The 26,900-nt window shown below is 41.8% G+C and overlaps 2 protein-coding genes across 3 annotated transcripts; one reads left to right on the top strand and one right to left on the bottom strand.

The window, feature by feature from the left end:
• Nucleotides 1-424: 424 nt before the first annotated feature.
• On the top strand, nt 425-15,336 carry tmc6b (transmembrane channel-like 6b). Of its 2 annotated transcripts, none has more exons than XM_073472518.1 (21): nt 425-487; nt 4,280-4,462; nt 5,654-5,784; nt 6,152-6,304; nt 7,426-7,590; nt 7,685-7,793; nt 7,877-7,961; nt 9,256-9,510; nt 10,167-10,387; nt 10,506-10,650; nt 10,775-10,930; nt 11,449-11,627; nt 11,736-11,823; nt 11,953-12,050; nt 12,212-12,307; nt 12,392-12,467; nt 13,660-13,793; nt 14,017-14,193; nt 14,358-14,436; nt 14,544-14,630; nt 14,723-15,336. In XM_073472518.1, exons 2-21 carry the CDS (start codon nt 4,407-4,409, stop codon nt 14,735-14,737), a joined length of 2,505 nt encoding a protein of 834 aa, XP_073328619.1. In that variant the 5' UTR covers nt 425-487; nt 4,280-4,406; the 3' UTR covers nt 14,738-15,336. The 2 variants fall into 2 exon arrangements, with proteins under 2 accessions (XP_073328619.1, XP_073328611.1); XM_073472510.1 differs by having other exon boundaries at nt 440-487; nt 11,446-11,627.
• Nucleotides 15,337-15,604: 268 nt separating this feature from the next.
• Nucleotides 15,605-24,566, bottom strand: notum1b (notum, palmitoleoyl-protein carboxylesterase b). Its single transcript, XM_073473658.1, has 11 exons — nt 23,893-24,566; nt 22,376-22,428; nt 22,146-22,241; nt 21,493-21,553; nt 20,034-20,092; nt 18,423-18,525; nt 18,120-18,311; nt 17,919-18,016; nt 17,657-17,804; nt 17,522-17,569; nt 15,605-16,515 (listed from the first exon to the last, which is right to left on the bottom strand). The coding sequence occupies exons 1-11, from the start codon at nt 24,261-24,263 to the stop codon at nt 16,173-16,175; spliced, it is 1,572 nt and encodes a 523-aa protein (XP_073329759.1). The 5' UTR covers nt 24,264-24,566; the 3' UTR covers nt 15,605-16,172.
• Between the last annotated feature and the right edge of the window lie 2,334 nt (nt 24,567-26,900).

Genomic DNA, 26,900 nt, shown 5'->3' with positions numbered 1-26,900 from the left:
CTTTCAATTGACTTTGTTTTGTTTTTTTTAAACTTCCTCTGTAGACTCGCCACACCATTTGTACGTCATGTAACCGTTAATTTATCAAAGAAGTAAAACACTGACCGTCTTCACAAACTGTCTGTATACTTTTCCATTGTTTGTGTAGACAAACACCGGTAGAGGGATTTCAATCCTGAATAGGACTGAACCAACAGCGTCAACTCTGCGGGGTTCAGATTTACGTTGCCTGGTTATCAGTACAGGGTCATACCGGTGAATATGTCCAGATTATAGATGTATTGGAAAGAGCGAGAGATCTTGACACAATAACCAGGGATTTTCCATGTTACTGCCTTCGGTTTTACTGTTTCGTGTTGAAAAAGTACAAACCCAAACCCCTCTGAGAGAATGGTTTTGTCCTCCGCTGTCCGGGTGCTCGTGCATACTATTTTGACTGACACACAAACGAGCTCCCACTCAACGGGTTTGTCAAGCCACATAACTGGTGAGTGGACTTTTTTTGGCAGTCTTTGTCCATGTTTTAAGCTCTTCTTTCGCTTCGTGTAGCTACCTCTCGGGTTGTGGAACCGCAGGTGTGTTTTTACCTCTAAAGTAAAACTTTGTCAACTTCATGAAACTCAGTGACAGGTTGACAAGCTCGCAGCCCGCGGCTGGTCGTCTCCTGATAGCTCACTTGTAAAGCTAGTCGACAACAGACAACAACACAGGAGAGGTCAGTGTTTTAAATGGAGGGCTTTACAGAGGTAAAGCCAGAGTAATTACAGATTCACTATTTCGGCTAAAATGAGCTTTTGTCCTCTATTGTGCAACAGCAGGCTGGTTTGTTGTAGTAACTACAACCCTTTTCAAGTGTTTTCCCCTATCTCAGAAACCTTGAGTATAAACTCTTATACGTAGATGGAAAGATTGTGCCACATCTTTGTGCCAGCACAGAGCTTTCCCGTTTCTGTCACGCAGCCGACTCTGAGCCTATAATTTTGTGTCCTTCTTTCTGAATGAATGCGGAGAGGCGTGCAGTATTATGGGCCCCAGAGTGCAATAACACTGTAATTGTGTGTATGCACATGCATGCCTGACTGTGTTAGTTCAACAGAGTCGTGTGAACCTGCATGTACGTTTTCTCTTTTAGTAGCCTGTTCTCTGCTTTACTGGTGTTGTCTTTTTTAAAATATCTGCCTTACTCCAGAAACAATTAACAACTTTACTTCCTTTTAAACCCTTTAAAAATTGCAGGTCTGCTCCTTTAATCGTCTCCATAATGTAACTCCCCCTTTCCTGAGATGCCTTACTCATAACATGAGGGTATTAGAATACAAGTATCTCTGCTGCCTTGTTTACTGTAGCTTTATGCCTCCTGGCTCCCTCCATTGTTTTTTCTCAGCACTCTGGGAACTGATTGCCATGCAGTTGTTGAAAGCTGTCAGAGCAGGCAGATTCCTCTGCAACCCTCCCTTCCCTTTACCCCTATGCCTTACCCTCACATCTGCTGATAACTGCTTTCTGGTGTCTGTTTTATCCACTGGGAAATGTCTAACCATGTATACGATGTAAGGCAATGTCTTCATTTGTGGACAGGGATGCCTTCCTTGTATTTTGGTGATGCTGCTCCTCTGTACGTTTTGCAGTTCTAGTGGACTTTTTGTCCTGTTTTATGTCATTATTGTCTTATTTCCCTTTTTTGAGGAAGAATATTCTTCCCATCTTTAAGTCACATTGAGCCAATCTGTATTCTGTCAAGCTTCTCTTTGTTTTCCCAGCATATTTTATTTGGCAGTGGCGCAGCTCAACCCTGACCCCCTGTCAGGCTGTGTTTAACTTTTGTCCCACCCCCACAATATCCTGCTCTGGTTGTACAGTCTCAGAGGACAGCTTCAATATTTGTTATCGCGTATACACACATTAAAAGAAGACACAATGAGTCACTATGGGGCTAAACACACGATGTGAGAGAATGACTAGCCACCCCCAGCATTGCAGCAGTGCGTAAAGACTTTGTGTTAGCTGTTTGCCCTGCAGAAGTGAGAACTGGCATCAACACAAACAAATATATGGAAAAAGGAAACTCTTACGGAAAGTGTAACGTGATCCTGGAAAGCTCAGCTAATGAGAAAAGTATGTTTAAGAGAGAAGAAAAAAGAGCAGATGTGTGCAGTAGATTGCAGCAACAGGGCCTGAAAAGAATTAGCTCGACAAACGGATCAAGTTTGACGGTGGTAGAAGGACATTTTTGAGCCGTTCAGTCATTTAGGCTACGTGTTGGCTGTTTTTCAGAGCTGCACCCTACTTCATGCATGCAGCTGACATCATATTCACTCAAGACCAGAATCAGAAGACCTCCACCCCAATCAAAAGTCCTGGTCTCTGCTGTAACTAAAATACTCACGTATTAATGTGTGTGTAATAATTGAGATACACACACATTATATGTTGTCATTCGCCCAGTAAACATTACAGAGGGTACTTATATTAGACACAATCAGCTATTGCATCTGTGATGTGGTGGATGCATTTTCTGCAAGCTCTTTGCAGTGAGTGCACAGAGTATGATATTGACGTAGGAGGCTTTTACTGGGAACTGAACATCCCAGCTTGGTTAAGCAGTAGTTTAGTTTAAAGGGGAATTGGGTAAGGGGACTTACCCTGAATGAGTCAACCTCTTGTTTATTTCTAAGATCCGTGTGCAGTTTAAGGGTTTGTTGAGTTTAATTACTGGTTGACTGTGGGATCAAGTAGCAGCTGTTCATATAGATGTAAACAGTTAAGAATACTCCTTTGTACTACAGAGTAATAAACCCTCAGAAAACCCTCAACTGTCCCTCAAAATCATAACAGGCTCATCTCTGTTTGGCACTACTGTTTCTGCAGTGGGTGCATGTAAACAGGAAGTGGATGTGACGTTTAATTTACCGTAAGCTATTCTTGCTGTGAACTTTCTACATACAAAAATGACAACATACCAGGGAAAAAAATGTTTTGAATTTTAATGCAGAAATTCTGCCCACTCCAAACATAAAAATTCTATTATGTTTGGTAGTGCAGCACAATATGGTAAAAAATGTTTTTTCTTACATCTGGAGAACAGGATCTGTAGGATCTCTGCAGCACTACAGTACTTCATTATACTGCAGCCTATTTGATTTGGTTATTGCACTTGGCTTGTGATTTCAATATTATTTAAATTAATTGTGCAGTGCCAATGTTCATCCATTTATATAATTTTTGTTTTGTGTGTAGTGTAAAGGGACTCCAGCTTGCATTTCATTGTGAAACTCTGTGTTGTAAAATGAACCTTGAAATCTTGTAAAAATGATGTCCATACAAAGTCCTGCTCATTGATTCGCATCATTGCCCACAATGGCCTCATAAACCCAACAGAGCCACAACAGTATAAACAGTAAGGCAAAACTTATCTGTGTAATGTCTTATTGTATCCATTGTGCAACGCCTCTTAACTGTGAAGTATGTGGATAAATGATCAGATCAGCTGTTTTTTTTTACAACTCTGTTAAGAGCAATCATAAAGTAACATTCATAGTTGTTGATTGTGTTTTAGTTAATCACAGTCTGTTCTGTGTCATCAAGCAGGGTTAAATAAAATCTAATGATTCACTAATGAATCACTGGATTAAATTTTCTTAAAATCCCAAACACTGGTGCTTTGATGAAAGTTTATATGCGGTTGTTGCATTTAACTGAGGACAGATTTTTAGACTGAAGTGAGTGCCTTTAAAAACGCACACACACACGCAGGAACCAACATGCTTCCTCTAAACCTCCCATATGACCCACTGTGACTGACTGTGAACACTGACAATGCATCTTTCTGTTTCTCCGGCCATGAATATTCATTTTACTGGTGACACTGCGCCTTCTGACTCACCCTGACCACAGTCCTGATCACAAGCAGTGTCACAATGGAGCTCTCATGAGTCTGGACAAAATGACGTAATCCTTTATGAGAGCCATTGTCATCTCAAAGTGCAAAAATGGAAGTTGTTTTTCCATGATGACTGAGGTAATGACACCATTTACTATTTTATTCTTATCAGATACAGATTATTAATGCAAAGTGTTAATGAGACCTGAGGCTGGAAAAAACATAATTTTCAGTCCTCGAGGTTTGTTTCCTCACTGTGCAGTCAAACGTGCGCAGGACAAGCAGTAACATGACATGGCTGTTCAAATTCCAAGACAGCCTCCCTGCATTTTTTCCTTACCTCTCACTCCCTCTCTTCCCAACGCCCCGCCTCACAATCCTTTTCCCCTCCTCTCTCAGGTAGAGGAGTAAACGCCATGGTGGGAGTGGAGAGCAGGTCTGAGCAGGTGAGGGTGTGAACCCTCCACGATTGGTCAACAAAGGAGCCGACGGCCGGTCGTATCTAGATTGCTGGAGGAGAAGAAAAATGGCTCGAAACGTTAACTTTGACCTATGCCACCCTCTCATGGAAGCTGGACTGGAGTGAGTGTTTCAGTAGTCATCTCTTTCTCCTTGTTTTCTTTCTCCGTTTTCCTGCTTGCTGTTTCAAGACTGTCAGCTCACCTAGCGCTGCTTTACATGAAGGCCATGAGAAGGGTTGGGAAATAAGTAACCGAGATAACAGGATTAGAAGTACTCTTTGATGTCTTGTTCGACATTAAACAGGAAGGCAGATCATAATGCAGTGTCCCAGGGCTTTCACTTATGTTTTTAAAGTTATATGACCAACTACTAAGCTCCACTTCATTGTCCTCACATAAAAAGACTCATGTTTGTTTGGTTAAGAAGCATATTTGAATATGTGTGTGTCTATATATATAATCCTTCATCCCCTCTGCAATAACCACCCTGAATAATCAAAAATGCAAAACACTTTGCTGCTGCTTTTAACAGCCCCCTCCTCCGTTTTTTCTCGCATGATTGCACTTAAGTGTTGTTTTTTATGTTTGTTTTTAATGTTCTTTTATACGAGCCTGTCAAAGAAGAATTTCTGTCACTCATGACAGACAATAAAGTCTATCTATCTATCTATCTATCTATCTATCTATCTATCTATCTATCTATCTATCTATCTATCTATCTATCTAGTCTCTGTGATAGTGTTTCCATTTGAAAACAGCACAAGCCTGATTGGCCTCTGTGTGGCCCTCTTCTTGTGCTATCAGTCCTAACCCTAACCCTAACCCACTAGCCCCATTCACACTGCTGTTTGCATGCGGGGATCCTGCGCCAATTCTCCGCATCCACCTCTGTGTGAAAGTCTCAGATGCGACGAGGGGTGAAATTTCGCTACGCCTCCGGAGGTAGTGTAAAAGTACTAAGTCAAAGGGAACTGGACTCGCTGTATTTTCTTGTGATTTTTCCCTCTCGCCTTAAAAAAACAGTCAGTCCAGTTGGCTTTGCCCTGTTCATCGAGATAGCGCAGGGTGGGAGTCGCACAGAAGGCAATTTGGGCTGCCCTGCTCACAAATGTATGAAAATGACTTCATAGGGCTTTTTTGTTGCAGTTTCCCCCCATGAGAGTACTAGTGCCTGAGTCAGAAGGCCATCAGGTTTTTATCTGCGGCTCTCAGAGCACTCTTGCGAGATCTACCCTTTCTAAACTTTCTGAGCCTGTATCGCCCTCTTTTCTTTCTTTGTGTCCATCTTCATGTCCACATATCTCTCTGTCAGGAGTCCAGTGGATGAGGAAGGTGTTCATGACTCGTTCAACCAGCTGATAGCAGAGCAGAGTCAGAATGGAGGACTGTCTGAAGCCTTCGAGCTGCAGCAGCTGCAGAGAGATCTGGATGAGGAGGGTCGAGGTACTCATCTGCGTTTGAGAGCACATAGATTCATTCATTCAGAGGGCTGAATTTCTACAAGAGATAGTCATTGATATTGTAAAATAAGACTAGATAAGATCTGGGAATTTGTTTATATTATGATAAAGGTTATTTTCTGGCTTTAGAAGCTACAAAAAATTAAATGCTACACCTTTTGAACTGAAAAAACAGACAGTTTTTTGGTCATCATGTCCATACAACTAAGAAAACTCAATTTAATCACTTTGCATCTATTTATAAAATCCCTCACTACAGAAAATGTATTAAAGTATGTCATCATATTTAGTTTTGTATGTCTTTCCCAGCAGCAGCAATATTTTTCATGTGTTTTCTTTTAATGTCACAGATGGCATAGCTTACCTGTCCAGCCCTGGAGGCAGGCAGAGGCAAAGCGACACGGAATGGGAGGATGACGAAAGACAGACAGACTCCCTAATAGCTGAACGTTGGTCCTCAGCCACCTTGAGGGTCCTGTCCTCCATGCCCAGTCGCACCATTGGTGAGTCCTGCCGAAGGCCGGTGAAAATTCTGATGCAGGGATGACGATACATATAGAGAGATTATTATAAAATGGCTTTCGTGACAGTCAATCTCTCATAGAGCTCATTCAGTGGACACTCTTTGGCTAAATAGCGCAAATACGAGCTATAAGCAGGAAACCTGGACACTGAATGAGGGGTGCAAAAGATGATTTAGATTTTTTTGTACTGTAGTATTACATTTTAGGGACATGCTGATTGTAGATGTTTTGAAATCATTTGTCCCTCTGAGGTAATGGGAGTACACCCAGGTTTCTTGCATTATAGACGATGAAGCATGAAAGTTCCTAACTGAGAAAAATTAAATATCAGTGATTTTTGTAAAATATTTCTTCCCGCTAACCTCTTGAGTCAGCAGCACTAGTGCAGCCTAATGTTATAGCCTATAGCTCAGTTTGTGCTGTAGGCCTGAACAGTCCTCTGGGGGTTACGGAAACTTTACCACCCTTTGTGGTTTGTTGACGCCCATTCAAATGTGCAGTTGGTGTGAACAATGTTGCTTATCATAGTTCCTGAAACCTTTATTTTGTTGTTTCTGTCAAGTTTCACAACATATGAAACACTGTATGTGCATCGATAATCATGCTTATTGAAAGCGCCTTGATTGTAGCAAGGCTGTAGTGTTGCCGCACGGCACATGTTGAGCTCCACTATAAAAGATAAAAATAGATGTGTCAGTTGAGCAGAGTTTCATGGGGAAGCAGTTTGTCTTTCATCTTCCTGTCAGCATCTGTGGCTGGTCAGGTGCTTCAGCTTGTTGACTGCTTGATAGCTGTTGTCTGATTTCTTTTGCTGTGCCACGTAATGTATCTGAGGAAACACGAAGTGGGAGATAACGGTTTATCTTTCAGTACTTCCCTTCTGCAAATAGCCACATGAAGTCAAATAAAGCTAGGCATTTGTTTGTCATGAGATGAGTATTTCATTCAAATCTAAGGAAATATTATGGATAGAGATGACATATCTTGAAGCAATTACCTTTGGGTGCAACAAGAAAGAGAATTCACTGTTGGCGGAGTGGCTTCGAGGCAGTAAATGCTGATGAACCCGTCTCTGAACAGTCTGCTCCTCTCTCTGTCAGGTCGTAGCCGGGGAGCCATCATCTCTCAGTACTACAACAGGACCATGCAGCTTCGAAGACGCAGGCAGAGCAGACCCGCAATTCGAGACTTCTCTCGCTCTGCGAGGCCGAGCATACGAGGCTACGGGATGGAGGCAGACACTACAGATGCAGAGGAAGCAGAGAGTAAGGAGAATGGCGTTCAGTGATAAGACAGTAGAATAAAAATGTATCTCACATGTCTATAACGTAAGAGACGCTGCCCCTGTGTGCGTTACAGGGAACAAGAGGGAACGTTTGGTGAACAACCTGCAAAACCTGTCAGTGAGCGACAGAGTCAGGATGCTCAGAGGAATGCCTCTCAGTGTGGCTGAGAAGAGTGAACTCAGGTAGATGTTGTCCCTGTTCTCAGTATTCCTATTTAGATAAAGTATGTACTGGTCTGAACGTCCCTCTATCTCTCTCTCTGCAGGACGTTAGCACTACAAAAGGAGAGACGCTCACTATCCAGCAGTAAGATACCTTGTTGCAGTCGGCTCAAATATTACATCATCATTGTAAGTCTCTTACACTACCAGAAACATCTTTCTGTCTCTTACTTCCTGTATTTCACCCCCCACATGAGTCTCTTTTCTTCTGATAGGGCTTCTAGATACCGTACTGTTTGTGTTTTTAGTTTCCCCTTTATAAATAAGGCAGACAATATAAACTTAAGGGGAGACACTGCAGGTGAATAGGATTTTAACAAATAGATACCACCATGAAATTCCCCCAGTTGATTACTTACATTAATTACATTATATTATTTTTGGTTTTACCAGTTTTCTCTAATTTTATGTTTAGGTATGCATTTGAGGTCTTATCTATCTAACGTGCTAGGTTGCATACATTTGCAGGACAGAAATCTGACAATCATTGAATAAATCCAAGTTCAAAATCTGGTTTCATTTTGTTGATGTATTAAAGTCAAAGGTTTTAACAGAGGGAATCTAGGATTTCTCTATAAATCCATAAATCAGAAAATACTCAATAGCTATTAAAAAAATGTAACTTTCACTATGTTTATAGGGATGAAATGGTATATAATGAGGCTATGAATTATATAAACAAACCCCTCAGTTGAAACCTTCAGAATATCAATGGGGAATACAACTAGGAAGATTTTGGAAGTGGTACGGAGAAGTGGAGATTTGTGGCTCTGAATTACAAGGAAAAAACTTGTTTTAAGCAAATGGCCTTTAAAGATGTGTATTGTAAAATTACACATTTTCATTCATAAATGGTGATTATGGTGAACAAATTCTGTTTAAATATACAATTAAGGCTACCCTTTGTACAAGGGTAACTCAGTCAACTCAAAACAGTTTCGGTTTGTGTTCTCAATCTCATATGTAATCATCTCATCTTTCTAGACATTATTGCCTCATGAGTGTTCCTGTTTTAAGACGCTGTTGATGAAATGCTAACTAACTGTATGCTCTGAGAATAATTAAAGACTTTAATTATTATAGATTCTTTTAAACGATTAATGGCTCACAGAAACACACATAATAAGATACATTCTTCTCTAACTGGGTGTCAGTGGGTAGTACAGGAAGTAGATGTTGTCATCAAGCCAGTGTAATCGCTCAGTTGCTCAAGCATTTACAGCCTGAGGCTGTGAGTCACACATTTAAGAATAAATGAAAAACGTGTACTTTGCCTGGACCTTTATTGCTACATTGTGAGTCATTCTCAGTAGAACATGAGTACGTCTCTGTGTCACTATTTATTTTTTCTTAATCACTGTAATCTTAAAATCTACAATAACTTATTTTCATGTATTATTGTTTTTTCCCCCCACACCCCCAGGCTTTCAGACAGAGCTGGTACAGCTGGCTGTCCTTCCTGCACTCCCTCCAGCTGTGGCAAGTGGCGCTCAAGAGAGTGAGCGGGCGTTTCGGCACTGGAGTCCTCTCATACTTCCTGTTCCTTAAGACCCTGCTTTTCTTCAACGTCTTCCTGTTCCTGGTGACGGGTGCTTTCCTTGTGCTGCCTCAGGCAGTGCACCCTCCAGTGCTGCCTGCGGGTAGACCCTTCACTGGACTGGAGTTCCTCACCGGAGCGGTAAGCTGTGTGCTGTGGTATTAGTGCAACACCTCTCACACACTATGAGCCCTTCATTTTTAGACTCACCAAATCCTTGATGTGCGTTCAGAAGCTTCAGACCTTTTATGATTAATTTCTGTTAATAATGCCATCTTTAAAGAGCTGTAATTAGAGTCCTCCTCCACTAATAGATTGACTTGGTTGTTGTTCCTTCAATTGGATATTCAACGTGACTGTGTTTTGATGTTTAAAACGTGTGCATTCAAGCAAGACTTTGTGAAATCACAACTACCTTTGAAACCAATTATGTTCCAATATGCAAGTTACACAAGTGTGATGTGCACACACTCTGAGAATGTACTTTTCAGTTAAGCAGGAGTCATTTTGTGTCCACTGGTTTAACTTAAACTAAAAAAAAATTACGTATTCACAAATGCTGGATTTATTATTGAGGGAGAAGGAGTAAATTTATTTTTAAGAATTGTTAACCAGTTATTTCTGTGGAAAATATCTAAATTATTCCAAATCGTATGAGTGAACTATGTTTATGTATTTAGACATGTGTGGAGGGGATCTATAAGTCTCAAAACAGGTCAGCAGGGTAAATAATCATATTGTCTAACTTGATATAATAATGTTACATAGATGACTCTCTTGATTTCCTTTTGTCTCAGGGTTATTTCTCAGACACAGTGATGTACTATGGATACTACTCTAACTACACACTGCGCAAGAGCTGCAGGGATGATGTTGGAGGGCAGAATATCTCTGTATCCAATGGAACCAGAGAGAACCTGGACTGTGTGTCGAAAAGCCACTCTTACAACATGCCTCTTGCATACTTTGTCACTATTGGAGTGTCTTTCTTCGTCACGTGTATCATCCTTGTGTACAGGTACAGTAGTGTTTTTTGAATAGACGACAAAAAGGCATGTCTAAACACAATCTATACCACATATAATGATGGTTTTAAATTAAATGATATCTGATGAATCATGATAATTGTCCAACAGCATGTCAAAGTCGTTTGGTCAGAGCTTCCGAATTGACAAGTCTCACAGTATCTTGGCCATTAAGGTCTTCTGCTCCTGGGACTTCAAGGTCATTAAGAAAACCTCTGTCAGGCTCATGTCTGAGAATATCTGCATCCAGCTTAAGGTATGTGTTAACACACACACAAACACACATTTGAATTTTTAAAAACACATTGCAGGCATTAATGTGATGATTTGATACTTTTATTCCTCTCACAAGTCCCTTCTCTCTCTTTGGTTCCCTCCAGGAGCTGCTAGCAGAAGTGAATCATAGAAACGTCATGAACACTGCGTGCCAGAAGCTCTCGAGGCTGATGGTTCATGGCCTGGCCTGGGCTATCTGCATAGGCAGCAATGCTGCCTGTGTGTATGCTATTTACCACTTCTCTGATCACATGCACAAGGTGAGGCGGGGTTGTATCAGGGTCCAAAATGTAACATTTACTATGGCTCAAAAATTTTGTTGGTGGATACTCAGACTTCAGGCTGTTTTTGTTGAAGCAGCTATTAATACATACAGTATGTCCTTGCTATTTCAAACATACCACTGATCCGCTACATGGTTGCTTTGTTCAAAACAGTACCATCAGTGGCAATATGGTGGCACGGACAGACGCAGCGGCTGCTAGCTGTCCCTTATTATATTAATGTCACACCGTGAGCCTTAGAGAGCACTGCAATTTCAATTCCTGTGTACTGTACATATGGTTTTGACAATAAAGCTGACTTTGAAACTTTGAATCGACACATCTCTTTCTGTTTCTACTGTAAAGTTAGCATCCACATAAATGGCAGGACCCAAGGTTTCACAGCAGAACATTGCAATGAGATGATCAATGTTGTTGACTTCACCTGTTATAATTTAGATGTTTTAGCTTTTAAAGAGCATTTTATTTGATTCTCATTGTCTCTCTCCCAGCAGACCCTCCTGTTAACTTCTCGTAGTCCCACCAAGGACCGTTTGCTGAACGAGGCAAGCCTGCTGGCTTCCCCTGTGGTCGTGTCCCTCATCAACCTGCTGCTGCCTGGCCTTTTCAACCTTGCAGCCTGGATGGAGGACTATGAGTCGCCTTCTGTACGCACATACGTTGCCATCGGCAGGTACAAGCAGAATGACTGGAAGTTAGAGGTTTATAGATGCCAGAGTTTGAGAACGTGTCAAAGAGATGGTTTGGTTGGTCACGTGTTGTTTGCTGTCTGCGTTGCTAGAAACTTGATGTTAAAAGTGAGCATCCTTGGAGTCCTGTGCTACCACTGGTTGGGTCGGGTGGCTGCTGACCCTGAAAATAGACTGCAGGTAAATTAAGTGATGAGACTTAATTTTTACTTTCATACTACCACAGCTGGGTTGAGGAATAGCAATAACCTATTTATTTGAGTTTATGTTGCTAAAGATATTATATGGCTTACTCTGCTCTGTCTCCAGTGCTGGGAGAGTTTTGTCGGCCAGGAGCTTTATCGTTTCCTACTGATGGACTTCATCTTCATTCTACTGGACACCTTGTTTGGAGAGCTTCTTTGGAGGTTGGTCATTCATAACAAGCCCTCTGTCTTTCTTTGACTTATGTAGTTTTAAAATTCATTCTCACTTCCTAAGAACTCAAGCCTATAACCTCACTTAATTATTTTATTTGTCCTGTTCTTACTGTATTAAACCATCTTGTTTCTCCTCCTGTTGTCTGCAGGTTGTTCTCTGAGAGGGTGCTAAAGAGGAGGAGGATGCCGGTGTTTGATATTGCCAGGAACGTCCTTGAACTCATCTATGGACAGACGTTGGCCTGGTACAAAACTACCTGTTCAGATGTACACACAGTTAATAAGTCAAAGTCTTTCTGGGTAATGACTTGGAATATAATGTTTTTCAGGGTGGGTGTTCTCTTCACTCCTCTCCTGCCTGCAGTGCAGATTCTCAAACTCTTGCTGCTGTTCTACATTAAGAAGGTACTTAAATGGAACACAATCCTGTTGAAATGCTAAAAAGAAAACTGACATTTTTTTAAGTTTTAATTTTTAGTACATTTAGGGCCGGATCTACTAAGATCCCAAATTGCTTGTACTAATCTACGTGCGCAATCTAGAAATTTGCATGTGGGGTTGAACCGCGGTTTGCGGCCGATTTACTAAGAGTGATTGCATAAATGACAGCAGGTGCAAACGTGTTGGAGACACGTCTATTTAAATGAGGGTTTAGCGTGTTTCATGGTTTTCAGCATGGCGAGTTTGAGAGAGCCCTTTGGAATTAGAAGTGTTGGTAGAGGAAGCGAATAAACATTTCAATGAGCTGCAGCAAAGACATCTGACGGTCGCGCAAAGGAACGCCATGTGGGAGAAAATCGGTGAAAAAGTTAATGCTGTTGGAAAAAACAGGCGAACAGTGGATGAAGTGAAAAGGAGATACCAAGACATCAGAAGAAGAACAAAAGAAAAATTGGCGTATAATAAAAGGTCTGCAAATAAAACAGGCTTCCATTGTTTCGGCGTCTCCTTCTTGCAACAATAACCGCAGCCATGTGTGCGCAATTACGCATACAAACCGTTTGCACCTCCCTTTGAGACGTGTTAAATATAGAAGCAGTTTCTATTAGCAAAATTGCTTTCAGGTTTGATAAATCACTTCGCGTGTGCTAAATTAATATATTTACATTTTCTCCACCCAGAACACGCACAATTGCGTGTAAACGCCCCATATTGCATATTCATTGCTGCAAACGTACTAACTGGATGCAGACACGCTATTTTGCACCTTTGACAGACGCAACCCTTTTTGCGCACTGTTAGTAAATCAGTTTGTACAATTTTTTGCGTGTGCAAGGAGTTTGCACACGTTTTAATACATGCAAACCTTTAGTAGATCCGGCCCTTAATGCTTTAATTTCCTCTGTTCTGTTTAAATGTTATGGTTAAGATTAAACTCTGTAATGGCGTGCCTTTAGAAACTCCCAACCTATTGAAAAGCTTCAGCTTCTAGTCATCTTTAGACCCTGGATCTGTCTGTAACAAATGTTAAAGCTCTGATGTCTTGAGCATGAAAGAAACCTCGCTGGACACTTGTTTTCCTCAGATTTCTGTCTTCTGATAGCTGTGATGGAAGCAGTGACCTTTGGCCCTGGCCTGTGTTATTTTCTCCCCACAGAGCAGCGTGATGATGAACTGTCAGGCCCCCAGGAGGCCGTACCGAGTCAGCCAGATGACCACCATCTTCATCACTCTCCTCTGCTTTCCCTCCTTCCTTGGCGCCTCGGTGTGTGTCACATACACCATGTGGAGGTACGCACACAAAAATACTAATTTTCTTATTGAAGTTTGGCAAACAAATCATCTGAACACTTTAAACCAGTATACATTTATACTGTATAATAGATAATAATAATAAAATACCAAATAGTTTGCTGATAAGTTTTCTCCATGGCCATGGTAAAATTTACCTCACAGAAAGGTCAATAAACGTGTGAGCAGTTTGATACATACAGACTCTCTCTTCTGTCTTCAGCATAAAGCCCTCCACGTCGTGCGGTCCCTTCCGCAATCTCAATACGATGTTCCAGGCGGGGAAGCGCTGGGTGGAAGAACTGGAAAAACACAATCCCAACCTGTCCCCACTGGCCTGGGCTCACTCCTATCTGGTGGAGCACCCGTTCTTCCTGTTCGTGGGAGCAGGCATCTTCCTGTGAGTACACACACACAAACACAGCTGCAGCTGGGTGGTCCAGTGTTGCGGCAGATCAGAGTCAATGTGTGCTGTGTCTGTCATGAAACAAGTAGCAGTACACCATTATACTGCATCATTATTGAAATCGGTGTTGGTTATATTGATCTGATTCTTTCCATCAGGATCGTCATTTACTTCCACAGTCAGGTGGTGGACGGTCAAAGGAAGATTATCAACTTACTACAGGAGCAGATAGAAAACGTAAAACATCACCTCCATAAAGACAGCTCTGTTTCTCAGTCTATGTAACTATAAAGATTACGATAAAGCAGGATGAACTTGAAAAATGTTTTCATCTCTCTGCTCAGGAGGGAGAGGATAAGAAGTTTCTGATAACTCGCCTCCAGTCGATCCATGAGCAAAAACGAACCCCCGCTCGAAGACTCGCGAGTCAGGTCGGTCTTTGCTGCTCTGGTGCTTGAACTGCTCTTCTTCTCTACATGCTGACCTCCTCTTACCGGCTATGTGTTTGCTGTTTTTTCTCTAGGACTCCGGCTGTTGAGATGCCTCCAGTAGACAAGCCTCCTCAATTCTCTGAGGTCTGGAGAAATCTTAAATCAGTGTGGAAATTACTGGAATAATAGCCAGGGAGGGACACCTGTATATAAGACCAAATTCACATGGTTTGTGCATTTTTGCAGATTTTTAATTCGCCAAGGATTTTATTGGAGGGAGAGTTTTGTAGAAAAGAAACCATGTGGAAATATCAGGTGAAACTAAGCTATGTGCTTTATATAGTGCTGTGTATAGATGAAATGCCTGAACTCTTCAGGAAGTTAAATGTTACGGACAAACAGAAATCTTGAAGCTGATGTTATCAGTTCACACAGATTTCAATCATCTCTCGTAGAAGCACTTTTCATATCAACTGTGAACAAATTGTTTTTATTCTTATGAAAAAATTATGTAGTCTCCATTTGTTTTAAATGCTTTTAATTTTTAAAGTAGTTTTATCAGTTTGTACTGTATGTTGTAGATACATTTTGGATGTTGTGGGTGCGATTATGATGATATAGAAAATTACTTTTTGTTAATCCATGTGATCCATGTTTTTGGGAACTACCACTCCATACTTTTCTAATTAAATTATGTTTTATCATATCAGCTTGTATTTGTATTTATTTGTGCTTAAGTCAGGTGTGGTCACAAGAAAAACAAATGTTACAAACAGCCTGATAAAAAATACAAACATCATTCCTACTGTTAGCATACATGTATTATTTTTCTACACAAACATGCAAATAAAAAAGTAAAATATTTGTCTGACTATAAGACATATAAAAGGTAATTTCAGTAGAAAAATAAATATACAGGAACTTTAAAGTAGCCTGAAGAACAAAGTAATAATCTTAATCTTTGTACCTTTTATTATTAGTAGTAAATATTACCCATTAAATTATTATTTTTCCAAAAATGAGAAAAAGCAGCATATTTGGTGGAGGGTTGAAACAGCAGCACCATAGATGGATTTCTGATTGTAATAGTTAAGAGTTGACAGAAGAGAGCACCAAATCCCCACTAAAGAGACTGGGAGGTGGTTTCAATCCAGTGCTTTCCCATCAAAACTATGTCAGATGACCACCGTCATGGTCTCACCTGAACATACATAATGTACGGTACATATTTACTGTATATACACACACTGTACCCACCTTTTGTTGTATTTGTGTACACCTCACAATAATAGCATATCTACAGTAGACAGTATATGTGAAAACAAGAAGCATGTGCTCACGTATGTTGTGTAACAGCTCAAACATTCTGGTTTGATTGTATTTGACTCAACATTGTCTCTAAAACTCATCAGGCACTTGTGAATGTTTGAGTCGTTCAGTTTGTCGCAGGCAGAGTCTTGTTTATTGTTGTTAGACAATGTTTTCTCATTTGAGTTCATGTTCTGTTGTCCTCCACTGACACCACACTAATATTGCTGCACTTCAGTTCCCATTATTGAGCATGCCCAGGAGCGTCCTGGGGTCCATCCCCTGCTGCTGGGCCATCTTCTGCACGTCGAAGCCCAGGTGCTTCAGGAACTGGATCACGCTCATCTCCTGTCCCGTCAGCTGGTCGCGAATGGTCGGGCAGGAGGGATTGCAGTGAGGCCACGGGCAGCTGTCGATCAAATGGAGAGGACAACCCCTTGTGGGTGGGGTCTTGTGCTTTTGGCTGTTGCTGATGTTGCGGCTGCCGTTGATGTGGTTGTTGACCTGGAGGCTGCGGTCCCAGCAGTGGATGGCTCTGGGCAGGGAGGTGCCTTTCACCTGGATGTCCATCCAGTAGCTGCAGGGACAGGAGGACACGCAGTGATGGAGGAGAGGACACAATTTTTTGACAAGAACTTCACCTAAGAAAACATCTATAAGAATATACTTAGGTTTTTTTTTTATCACTTTTTATCACTTTGTATAGTTGCATCAGGCCTTTGTGTACTGTTTTACATGATTATGGTCACCTTTATGAGGATTAAATTACAATGTTATCCTATATGGTAGGATTAGGAGAGATCATGATACAAACAGTGACAGATTTTGCCATACAGTTTATATCGTGATGTCTATTGGCTTAATTTCTCCAGGTTAAATAAATTTGTCAGTGCTCTCTGGTGGACAAACTATGTAACAGCATCAAAACATCTAATTTGTAATTTTTAACTATTTATCTGCCAACATGTACACCGATACAGATATATGTGTGATAAGCTAATATCAGTGACACATGATATCCAATGACTGCATATTCATGTAGAAAGCTAATTTAACAATATATGCAACACTTACAGATGTTTTATATAGATATTTTGTATGATGATTAAAAGGAAAAGTGTCAGTTCAAATTGACACTTTTAGCTTGGCAGATACAGTGAAGATTCTGGCATAATAAACAGCTTAAATAATGCCTTTTCAAATCAATTTGGGATCTCAGGGTTTCCGGAGACTTGGAGTCATTTTTAAGTCCCCACCTACTTCAGTTGTTTAGGAGAATGCTGCAACGCTGTTTTGCTGTGAAGCTCCAGAAATGTTTTGTGGACTACAAAAATTCACCTGACTCAGCATGGGGGTGAGTAGATAATGCCTGTATTTCCATTTTTGGGTGTACTTTTCATTTAATTTTAAAGCGTAAGATTAAGGTAGACAAAAGTATGCAAGTGATAGCAGACAGTTAATAAAGTCTGCTACAATGAAACTGGAGACTGTAAGTACTTGTGTTGTCTTATTACATGTTGAGTCAGTTGTTAATGGAGAGAGGCTTAAGGAGCGAAGGTTCTTGTATTAAAGCGTTTACTTACGTTCTAGTGATGAGTTCATGTGACAGACAGGCCGGAGCAAACATCGCCCTGCCATTCAAAACACACGATCACTCAGTCAATACTTTCACTTTACAAGATCTTTTGTTTATGTGCGAGTGTTTGTGTCAGTCTTACGGTACGTCATGTAGGGTGCTCCTCAGCTCCTGTCCCAGGTTCTGTATGTACCTCCACTGACCCTCGTGGACAGGCTGTCCGGTCAGATGGATGTTGTCGACTGTCAGCTGGGCCTCGTCAAACAGCCACTGCACCACAAACACCGGGCCTGGACAGAAAAGAGGATGTGCTGCAGGTTAGACTTTAAATGACACACACACACACACACAGCCCGTCTTTACCGTCCGCTTTATGGCAAAACTTTGGGCGTTTTGTCACTTACTTTTTAACGTGGGGTACACTTTATATCCAAAGAAACAGTTCCACTCCTCTCCCACATGAGCCTGTCTGCAGCTCTCTGGCACCAAACCGCCCCAGTACCTGCACACAGCAAAGTATTGTTGTTTTACTTAATCTCTACTTTTTAATCCCTCATCAGTCCATCTGTCATCTATCTGTCCGTTCAGCTCTGCTCCAGTCCTACCTGATGCCTCTCTTTATGGCCTCAGTGGGGGCACAGCTAATGGTATCCAGACAGTCTGTGAATTTGTACTGTTTGTTGTCCAGGAACCACCCGGAGTCAGCCAGACCCCTGACCTGCACCCCTCGGTGGCCCTGCGACTCCAGCTGCTCTGCGACATGATCCACGTTCAGGAGGACGCCTGTACCGCCCGCACTGGTGACAGGAAGAGTGGTGTCAGAGGGTGCGACGGAGCCATTAACTTTAGTAAAATACACACACACACACACACAGTAGGCCACACGGTCATATAGATGCTGAACTGACCTGCTCCCTGCCAGAAGCAGGACCTTGGCGTTGTCCAGGCCTTTTGTCAGCAGCTCGTTCACCACCTCCTTAATGATCAGAGAGCCCATGAACGCATAATCATCTGAGGACAAAATTTTATTTATTTTTTTAGATTGAGTCATATGACAGACTTTTCTGATTCTTTCTCATATGAATTTAAACGCACAGTATGTAATATTGCCGCTAGGGGTCCCTCACTCAAAACAATGAAAACAAAAGACATTGTTCAATGATGTCATGAAGTAGTGTGGGATCATGGGAGTTGCTGTCTTCCTTAGTGAGAATACCCACCATTGATGAATAGTTACAACAACCAGCTGTAAGCACAATTTACAGCTGGCTTATTATTTTGTTTATTTTTTTGTTATGGTTTGATTTTCTGGAGTACAGTTAAGAAGAGGAAGACGTACTTTATTAATCCCTTCACAGCAAAAAGAGGGGTTCAGTGCCTTGCTAAAGGGCACTGCGGCAGTGCTCAGGAGATGAACTGGCATCACTCCAGCTACCAGTCCACACTCTGTATAGACTAGTCCGAGAAAGTCTGGAACCAGCAACCCTCCTGTCTCCAATCTTTCTCCTTTGTCTGCTTTCCACATCTTACTGTGAACACATCTTTGGAAAGAAGAGGGACTATTTTGCTCTTTCAGCGTAAGACTTAAAGAGTCTGCAGACTGAGCTACTGCTGCCCCAAAAGTATATTTGTACTTTTGCAGTAAGTATATTTTATTGTAATGTTGGGAAATACTGTTGGATATCTGATGTGATTTCCTCCTGTAGGCTATTGTGACCTCTGTGAATCTTTGTCATCATCATGTGCAGCTTCTGTAGCCTACCCGTGTTACAACTAAACAGGAAGTGGAATTTTATTGTGAAGTGTTCAGTGGTTGTTAGAAGAAGTAAGTCAAGATTACAATGAACATAAAAAAGGAAAGTAAGAGAGCAACTACACCAACAATAAAGGTCAAAACATGAGTTTATTCATTCATAAAGTCTATGATGGACAGGTGAAGAAGACAGAAATAGTGCCACGCTGTCTGACAAAACGGTATCAAGATTTATCTTATAATGATACGTTCAAAGCCAAAAAATGTGTCTATTGCCAGTTTTAGGTGTTCGTTATGTGCTTAGTTTACAGGGATATATTAATGCAAAAACCCATTCATTTATCCAACGTCCACACGACAGATTATATTATAGGAAACTTAACTTGACAATTAGCTTTGCTACTTTTGTGTTTTCAGCTGAGGCATTTTGACAAGAATAACTGAGAAGTTCAAGGGATTTTTCATGAAAGGGGTGAAATCATGTGGGTTGCACAGCACCAGCTCAGCATGCGTGTTATGTTATTCATATTCGTGCAACAGTCTAAAAGGAACACGATAATGATTTCAGTAAGCCAGACAGGTGAAAAGTTACGGCAAAAGTTCAAAAATGTGAGAATGACTTCCTAGATCATAAGATCTCTGTATCTGTAGCCTCTAATCTGTTCGCTCATACGCTCATCATGCCTAAATAGCTTGTAAATCAATACTTTTTTAAATTTATCCTCAGTCAGATGCGAAGCTCACAAACAGATTTATTGTGTCTTACTGTTCTCTGTCTTCGGTGTGGCTCCGCTCCACACATCACTGGAGCAGTACGGGATGAACCTGCAGGAGAGTCACATTTAACATCAGAGCAGCTTTTATTTGAGCTGGTTCACTGACAGCTGACAGGTTGTAGCTGTACAAATAAAAGCCATACTGGCTGTGTGATGGTAGACTGAACACAGTACAAGTGTGCGTTCAAAGACAGAGAGCTGTCAGTGAGTGCTTTCTTATCTAACACTGACAAGCAGCCAGTGGAGCAGAACAGGAAGAGACTGAGAGTGCTGTCAGGCACTGCTGATCATTTTCTGTGTGAAATGTATAAAAGGATGAAAAAAGGCAAATACATTAACAGCAGAGGTAGCAAAAGTAGTCGGTATATCTAATGTGTATTTATTGTAACTGAAAGTAGAACTACCAGAATGGAAAATGTAATACAGATCATTAAAGTTAAATGTATGATACAAATAACTTAACTTATAGAAGAAATAATTTAGGATCAAAAGTAAAGGCACTCATTGTATAGGGAATAATCCTTTTTAGAGTGCTAAAGAATTAGAAGTATATAGTATTTTAAAGGATAAATTATCCCAAAAATGAAAATTCAGTCATTATCTTCTCACCCTCATGCCGATAAAAAGTCAACAAAACATTTCTGGAGCTTCTCCTAATCAACTGAAGTAGATGGGGACATGTTTTAAAACAACAACAATAATTTTTTTTTTTTTTTTAAATGGCTCCATGCAGTTTGGCTGACCCCTGGATTACGGTAATCGAAGTCTCCGGAAGCCATTGAGATCCCAAATTGATTTGAAAAGACATTATATACACCCTTTTCAAACCAAAATCTTCACTTTAGCTGCTGAAAGTTAACCTCATCTGAAGTGGGTGCACAACTTCAGCCGCCCTAAAAGTTTGAAAATAATGTCTTTTCGAATAACATTTGGTATCTCGGAGCTTCTGGAGACTTAAATTAGCCATTTTATGTTTCTGTAACGTTGTTTTTTTTTTTACATTTTAAAACAAGTCTCCATCTACTTCAGTTGTTTAGGAGAACACTGTTTTACTGTGGAGCTCCAGAAATGTTTTGTGAAAACTTCACCTGACCTTCCATCAACATGGGGGTGAGTAGATTATGACTGAATATTCATTTTTGGGTGAACTTATCCTTTAACATTTGTAGCTGGCTCAGATGTAGCTGAGTAATTAACAGTAGGTTTAACACCCTATTAATGAATCAAACTGCAGATATTATATAAAATATCTTATTAATCTATTATCATATTTTCACTAATTTGAAAAAGTCAAATAAAGCACCAGCATGTCAATGACATTACAAATATTTTTTTTCCTCAAACAATTTGAGTTGAGTTGAGTTGCAGTTGAGAAAACAAGAAAAAGGAGTATAGTAAAACACATGAGTGTATCAATATATAAAGACAGGGAGATACACGAGGTCTTACACCATGTTGGCGTTCCACCAGTGAGGGTTTTCCTCGGGTTGAGGAGACATGATTCCTGTTCCTGTGAAACAGAGAAAATGAGATCAAACATTTAGTTCCCTCTCTGGATCAACATCCTCATTGTAGAGTCAAAAAGACTCAGCAAAAGTAAAAGAAGTCCAAATCGTCGGACGTATCGCTGTGTGTTCTGACGTATGTTGAGGTGTGTTCCCTGCAGCCAGTAAGTCATTAACTTTCCCTGCTTTGGTCAGCAATTACATGCAGCCATTGAAGAGCTCTGTGACTGCTGAACTGGCCACCAGTGTAAAGTGTACTCAGAGAGGGTGGTGAAGAGAGGGAGCCGTAAACAAACAAGCAGTCCCCTGATGGCTGAGGGGAAAGAGCCGGAGTTTGACTTTTAAAGATGAATGCAAACTCAGCTAAAGAGGAAACACAAACATGAATCTATGAAGCTCGTTCATTCAGGGGAAGTTTCTTTTTTTTTCCTACTGAGAAAAGCGAAAGCTCTGTGGGGCTGTGCAGAGATTTTGCAAACGCTGCACAAACACGTGTGTGTGTGTGTGTGTGTGTGTGTGTGTGTGTGTGTGTGTGTGTGTGTGCAGACGAGATAGTGTGCTGACTGCACACAATGCAGGAAACATTTGTCTTGTTACCTGTTCTGGTTTGTGGCCACTTGGTGGAGCTCATCAGTCTCCTCATCGTCTCATACCTGCTGTCACAGGTCTGCCTGTTGAAACAGTACCATCCACCTAAAGAGAGCACACACACACACACACACACACACACACACACACACACACACACACACACACACACACACACACACTTGTAAACATGTTACATAGAGTTGTGTTTTACCTACATCTGCGTGGTTCATCCTCACCTTCTAAGAACAGCAGCCACCTCTTGCTGCCTTTCGACTCCTTGATGTAGTACCTGCGTGAGAACACCAGAACAAATCACTGTGAGTGTTTCATGCATACGCATATGCGTGTGCGCACACACACACACACACACACACACACACACACACACACAAGCTCCACAGGAGGGATGCTACCTTTGATCCTGACATGAAAGATTTGGCTCTGATCGCACCCCTAAAAATCTCTGCAGGAGTGTGTTTAGAGGCTTTCAGAGCTCTAATAGTTGAAAAACATGAACAGAGGAAACTCATCATGCTGTTGGCATCACACAAACAGACACACACATAGGGGCTTAACAGCATGGGTGGCATATCAAAAGGTCCCTTGTATTCACAGTCACAGTATTTTAATTTATTTCATTGGTGACCTAATCCTCCTGCCTCAGTCTCCTGTTAGCTGTACTGCCACACCTAAGAAAGGGAGTAATGAGATAGTATTCATGCATGATGCACTTCCATGAGATCAAAGTACTAAGAGTTATTCCACATAGTTAGACCAAATTTTAAGATCACACTGAATCCTTTCATCTTAACAGAAAAATGGCTCGGATGATTGGCACAACACTTGGTACTCTAGTTACTAAGAATCCCATAGCCATCCTCTAATTTCCTTTGGTTTTTGTTGTTGTATTTATTTTTGCATGTTTTGCTGAAAGTGGAATCTTGTAGAACTGTGCAGGACGTACACGAGTCACACTTGTTGTACAGTAGCTGTTTGGAGTGAGCATCCCATAAATCATTAAGGCACAAATCAGTCAAATGTGCTTGTGGGTCTCCCGAGACGAGTTTCCTTTGGTGTGTGTGTGTGTCTGTTTTACTCTTTAACCAGGACTTTCCAAGTCCATCTGATGGATTTAAATGTAAGTCAGGAGGGATATCACACACGTTTCTTCTATGTTTGCCATTGTTGAACAAAACAGACACCTGTCATGGCCAAAACTTTTTTAGAAATTCCAAATACTCAAAATTAGTTAGGGATATTGAGATGTTGGTGCATATATGCATGTGCATGGATATGCAATAAAAGTCAAATGAAAGACATGTCACAGAATAAACAATCAAATGAAACACAAAAATATCACTCACTAATTGTCAGTAGTGTATTATACGCATAAACTTTGCTCACTGATTTAAATAAATAAATAAACGTTGCCCCTCTCTCTGGAGCGCGCATGCTCTCCGTCTCTCTCACGCTCGTGCTCAGCGGCAGCGCGCGATGCGTTCCCTCTGAACTGGTCCTTTGATCCATTTTGGTCACATCCGGAGTGACAGGAGACTGAAGGGCAGAGAACTAACTAACCGTCAGAGTCATAATCAGCCTTTACGCAAATTGGATGTTTGGTTAAGCAGGGCGCAGCTCAGCCTGTGCGCCTCCGTGGCTTTAACCAACAGATCTCTACATATAAAAGGGCCACAGGTCTTTCAGGTGACATGTTGTAAGTTAGTTAGAGAAAGTTATGAGGCAGTACACTCACCCTGCAGGTGACCCGTCATTGCAAGTCACAGATACGTTCTTCAAAAAGTGCAACTTCATGTCTTGATCCAGCTTCTGCGCGGAGCACGGGTACAATGACTGCGCCAAGTTCTTTATCTGCACCATGAAGTTGTCCATGTTTCCCTCCACGGCTGTAAAGTCTAACGGGAAGCTCTCTGCTCCGTCCACCCGCTCCCGGTGTGCAGGAGGCTGCGTCTGCTGCTGCTGCTGCTGCATCCGCCGACTTTGCGCCCGACCTCCGGCCGCTCTCTTCGCATCCACCGGTGCGCTCATGTGGATGAAGAGCAGCAGCAAGCAGGAGCGCACCGCGGACTGACCGGCCGAGCTTCTCACCACACCACGGCTCTGCATGTCTACTTGTTACTGGAAAACCTCTCTGAAATGTGTGTGAGGGATGTGAGTGAAGCACAGCATGTCCTAGGAGTCGTTAGGAAAGTGAGAAGTTCTTTGAGAACGCACGGTGACCTCTGGGGAGCTCGTGAAAGGTGCGCAGGATGATGGACGCAGGCTGCGGCTCTCCATGGTGCCTTCAGAGATGTGGAGCTGGTTGAAACGATTCACCTCAAATGCACGTGCAGTCCCGTACGCGTCATTTCGGTCCTGAAATCGTGAGCAGCCGGTAGAAGCGTCATTACGCGCGTAGAAGTCCCTGAATTCAGCGCAGTTTGGTCTCTGCGGACCTGTTGGCTCTTGGTCTCAGGTTCTCATGAGCTGCGGACGAAGAGGAATTTTATTTGAAGTACCCCCCCACCCCCCCCACCGCTGCCCCTCCCGCCCCCTTCCTGCCCCCTTGCTCCGCGTGCTTCTCACTCTCGCGGGCCAATCGTTATTACCGTTGGCTGATGCTCCTCGCGGGGCGTCGGTCTCACACCAAGAGCGCGCGCATGCCTGGCACGCCCCTTCAGTCGGTCCGCTCGTATAGTCGGTCCCTTTGAAGTCGTGTCATCATGTGACCGCGCCGCCCTTTGAAGTGCCTGTGATTGAATGCGGTGTGTGAGCGGAGCAGCGGGCAGGCTGCGGAGGGTCACACCAAGAGAAGCAAGTTCCGTGGCTCCCTAAACCCACATATTCCTGTTGTTTGTGGCTGGGGAGGTAATTTAATAGAAAACAGGAGAGATAAGGTCACCGGAAGGCTTTAAATCATGACTGTGATGTGTGAGGACACAGATATGTAGCTCCCTTTGTCATTCATCAACTGTTAATAAAGGCCGCTGCATCAATTCGTTGGATCTCTATCAAGGTTCAAGGTTAATTTCCTTCTACGACCCAGGGTTGTAAAATTAAAAGTTGTAGTCCCTTTATGCTACACAAAACAAACTTTGTGTTGTTAAGGATGAGTTGAGCAGCATCACAACCTGAGGAAAGAGCTGCTCTGTAGTCTGGTGGTACGGCAGCAGGTGCTTCTTTCATTGACTGGGTGACAGATATCAACTATCTTTGTACTCTATAAACTTTATTTAAAGGAGCACTATTTAGTTTTGGTCATGTTTTCATTAATGAATGAACTGAATAAACAAATCGACCTTAAAGGACAACACAATTTCATATAGTTTTACTTTGTTGGCAGTCTCTGCCACCTTTCTAGCGTTCTGGGGACCTTATTTTACTCTGAGAACAGCTTGTTTATTCAGTTATGGAAAACATATTTCCAAGTTTGTATTATTACCTCATTAAAGTGATGATACCTGGTTGCCTGCAGGTAGTATCAGCTCTGTATCTGGATATTTTCAGCAGATGGATATTTTGAGGGGAACATTCTCTTCTTCAGCCTTTGTGCCTTACCAAGTGTGGTTTGCTGGGAACATTCAGTCTTTTCTGATTTCATCACAGCCTCTGGTCATGTTTAACGTTCTCTGTGTTTCTCACCATCCTTTTCCTTTTTATTTTAGCCCACCAATGGCTTAGAGCAGCTCATCAAACCGCTGGCTGTGAATGCCATTAAACATGTGGAAAACTCAGTTCTGCGGATTGGCCTTCACTTCACCGTTCACTAATCTTCATTGTTACTGGTTTCAACTGAAATCCACAGATGATTATTTTTTCAGGCTGAAACCTCCTTTTCCTTCTGTGGTGGCACTGACTCCTGACTTGACATAGCTTGACATATGTACTGTAGGTAACACAGCCTAGTCTGGTTGAAGCACCCTGATCAGCTGTTTCTTAAAAGCTCTACTTTTGATCACTTCTGGTGAAACTCTTTGAGACCATAATTAAGTCTGACATTCAGCAACATCATGCCATCTTTTTTTTGTTGTCTGACTTTGCTTGAGGGATTACCAGACAGGAAACTCAATTTTTAAGTGTGTCTGTTTAGTCATTGGTTAAAGATTTTTGTCTGTGAAAATGCTGCATAAAACCAGACAAGCTCCCAGCACAGATGCCTTCACTCCATCCAGGCAGTTTTGAAGTTTCTAGCCTGCTGAGTGAGGAAGGAAACTGATTGTTTGTTTGTTTGCTCAGACGGTGGCAATTTCCCCCCAGAACTGAGAACTGTATTCACCTCTCTCTCTCTCTCTCTTTCCCAGGTGGACTGTGACTCTAAAATGTTGCTGAAGTGGTCAGTCAGTCAGTTGTATGTCCTCTGAAGCTCTGAGCTCACACCTCTCCATCTGTTGGCACCATGTGTCGCGTTATCTGTCCTGTCTGATTCTGGCTTTGATCCAATTTGATCCTCACTGAGAGAAAATGGACCCGATTCTCTCTGTGTATGAGCAGTTCGTCTGTCAAACTGCATATGGTACATATGAAAGTTGATGTACTGTATATATGCAGTATATATGAAGTCTTTATATATTGAGTCATCCATATGGGGCACAGATTGGACGTGTGTTGCCAGTTTACAGACAGAGTCTGCCTTCTTCTCTTATGATGGCCAGTGAAGTTAAAGATGAAACATCTTTAGCCAGATTGGTGGGCTACATAGTCTGTTCTTTTTTTGAATATGTTATACGCTACAAGTGAGAACAAGAATAATGTGTGTATTACAAG

The sequence above is a fragment of the Pagrus major genome, chromosome 1 (assembly GCF_040436345.1).
Source record: "Pagrus major chromosome 1, Pma_NU_1.0".
In the NCBI taxonomy this organism is placed as follows: domain Eukaryota; kingdom Metazoa; phylum Chordata; class Actinopteri; order Spariformes; family Sparidae; genus Pagrus; species Pagrus major.
The sequence above is the reverse complement of the archived record's forward strand: the minus strand, read 5'-3'. Positions and strand labels throughout refer to the sequence as shown.

Coding starts and splice junctions, on each gene's coding strand:
- tmc6b (XM_073472510.1), top strand. CDS start 4,407: ATGGCTCGAAACGTTAACTTTGACCTATGCCACCCTCTCATGGAAGCT. Junction 13,794..14,016: donor GTCACATACACCATGTGGAG/GTACGCACACAA, acceptor TTCTGTCTTCAG/CATAAAGCCCTCCACGTCGT. Junction 14,194..14,357: donor GTGGGAGCAGGCATCTTCCT/GTGAGTACACAC, acceptor TCTTTCCATCAG/GATCGTCATTTACTTCCACA.
- notum1b (XM_073473658.1), bottom strand. CDS start 24,263: ATGCAGAGCCGTGGTGTGGTGAGAAGCTCGGCCGGTCAGTCCGCGGTG. Junction 22,429..23,892: donor AATGACGGGTCACCTGCAGG/GTGAGTGTACTG, acceptor GTTCTCACGCAG/GTACTACATCAAGGAGTCGA. Junction 21,554..22,145: donor GTGGCCACAAACCAGAACAG/GTAACAAGACAA, acceptor TCTGTTTCACAG/GAACAGGAATCATGTCTCCT.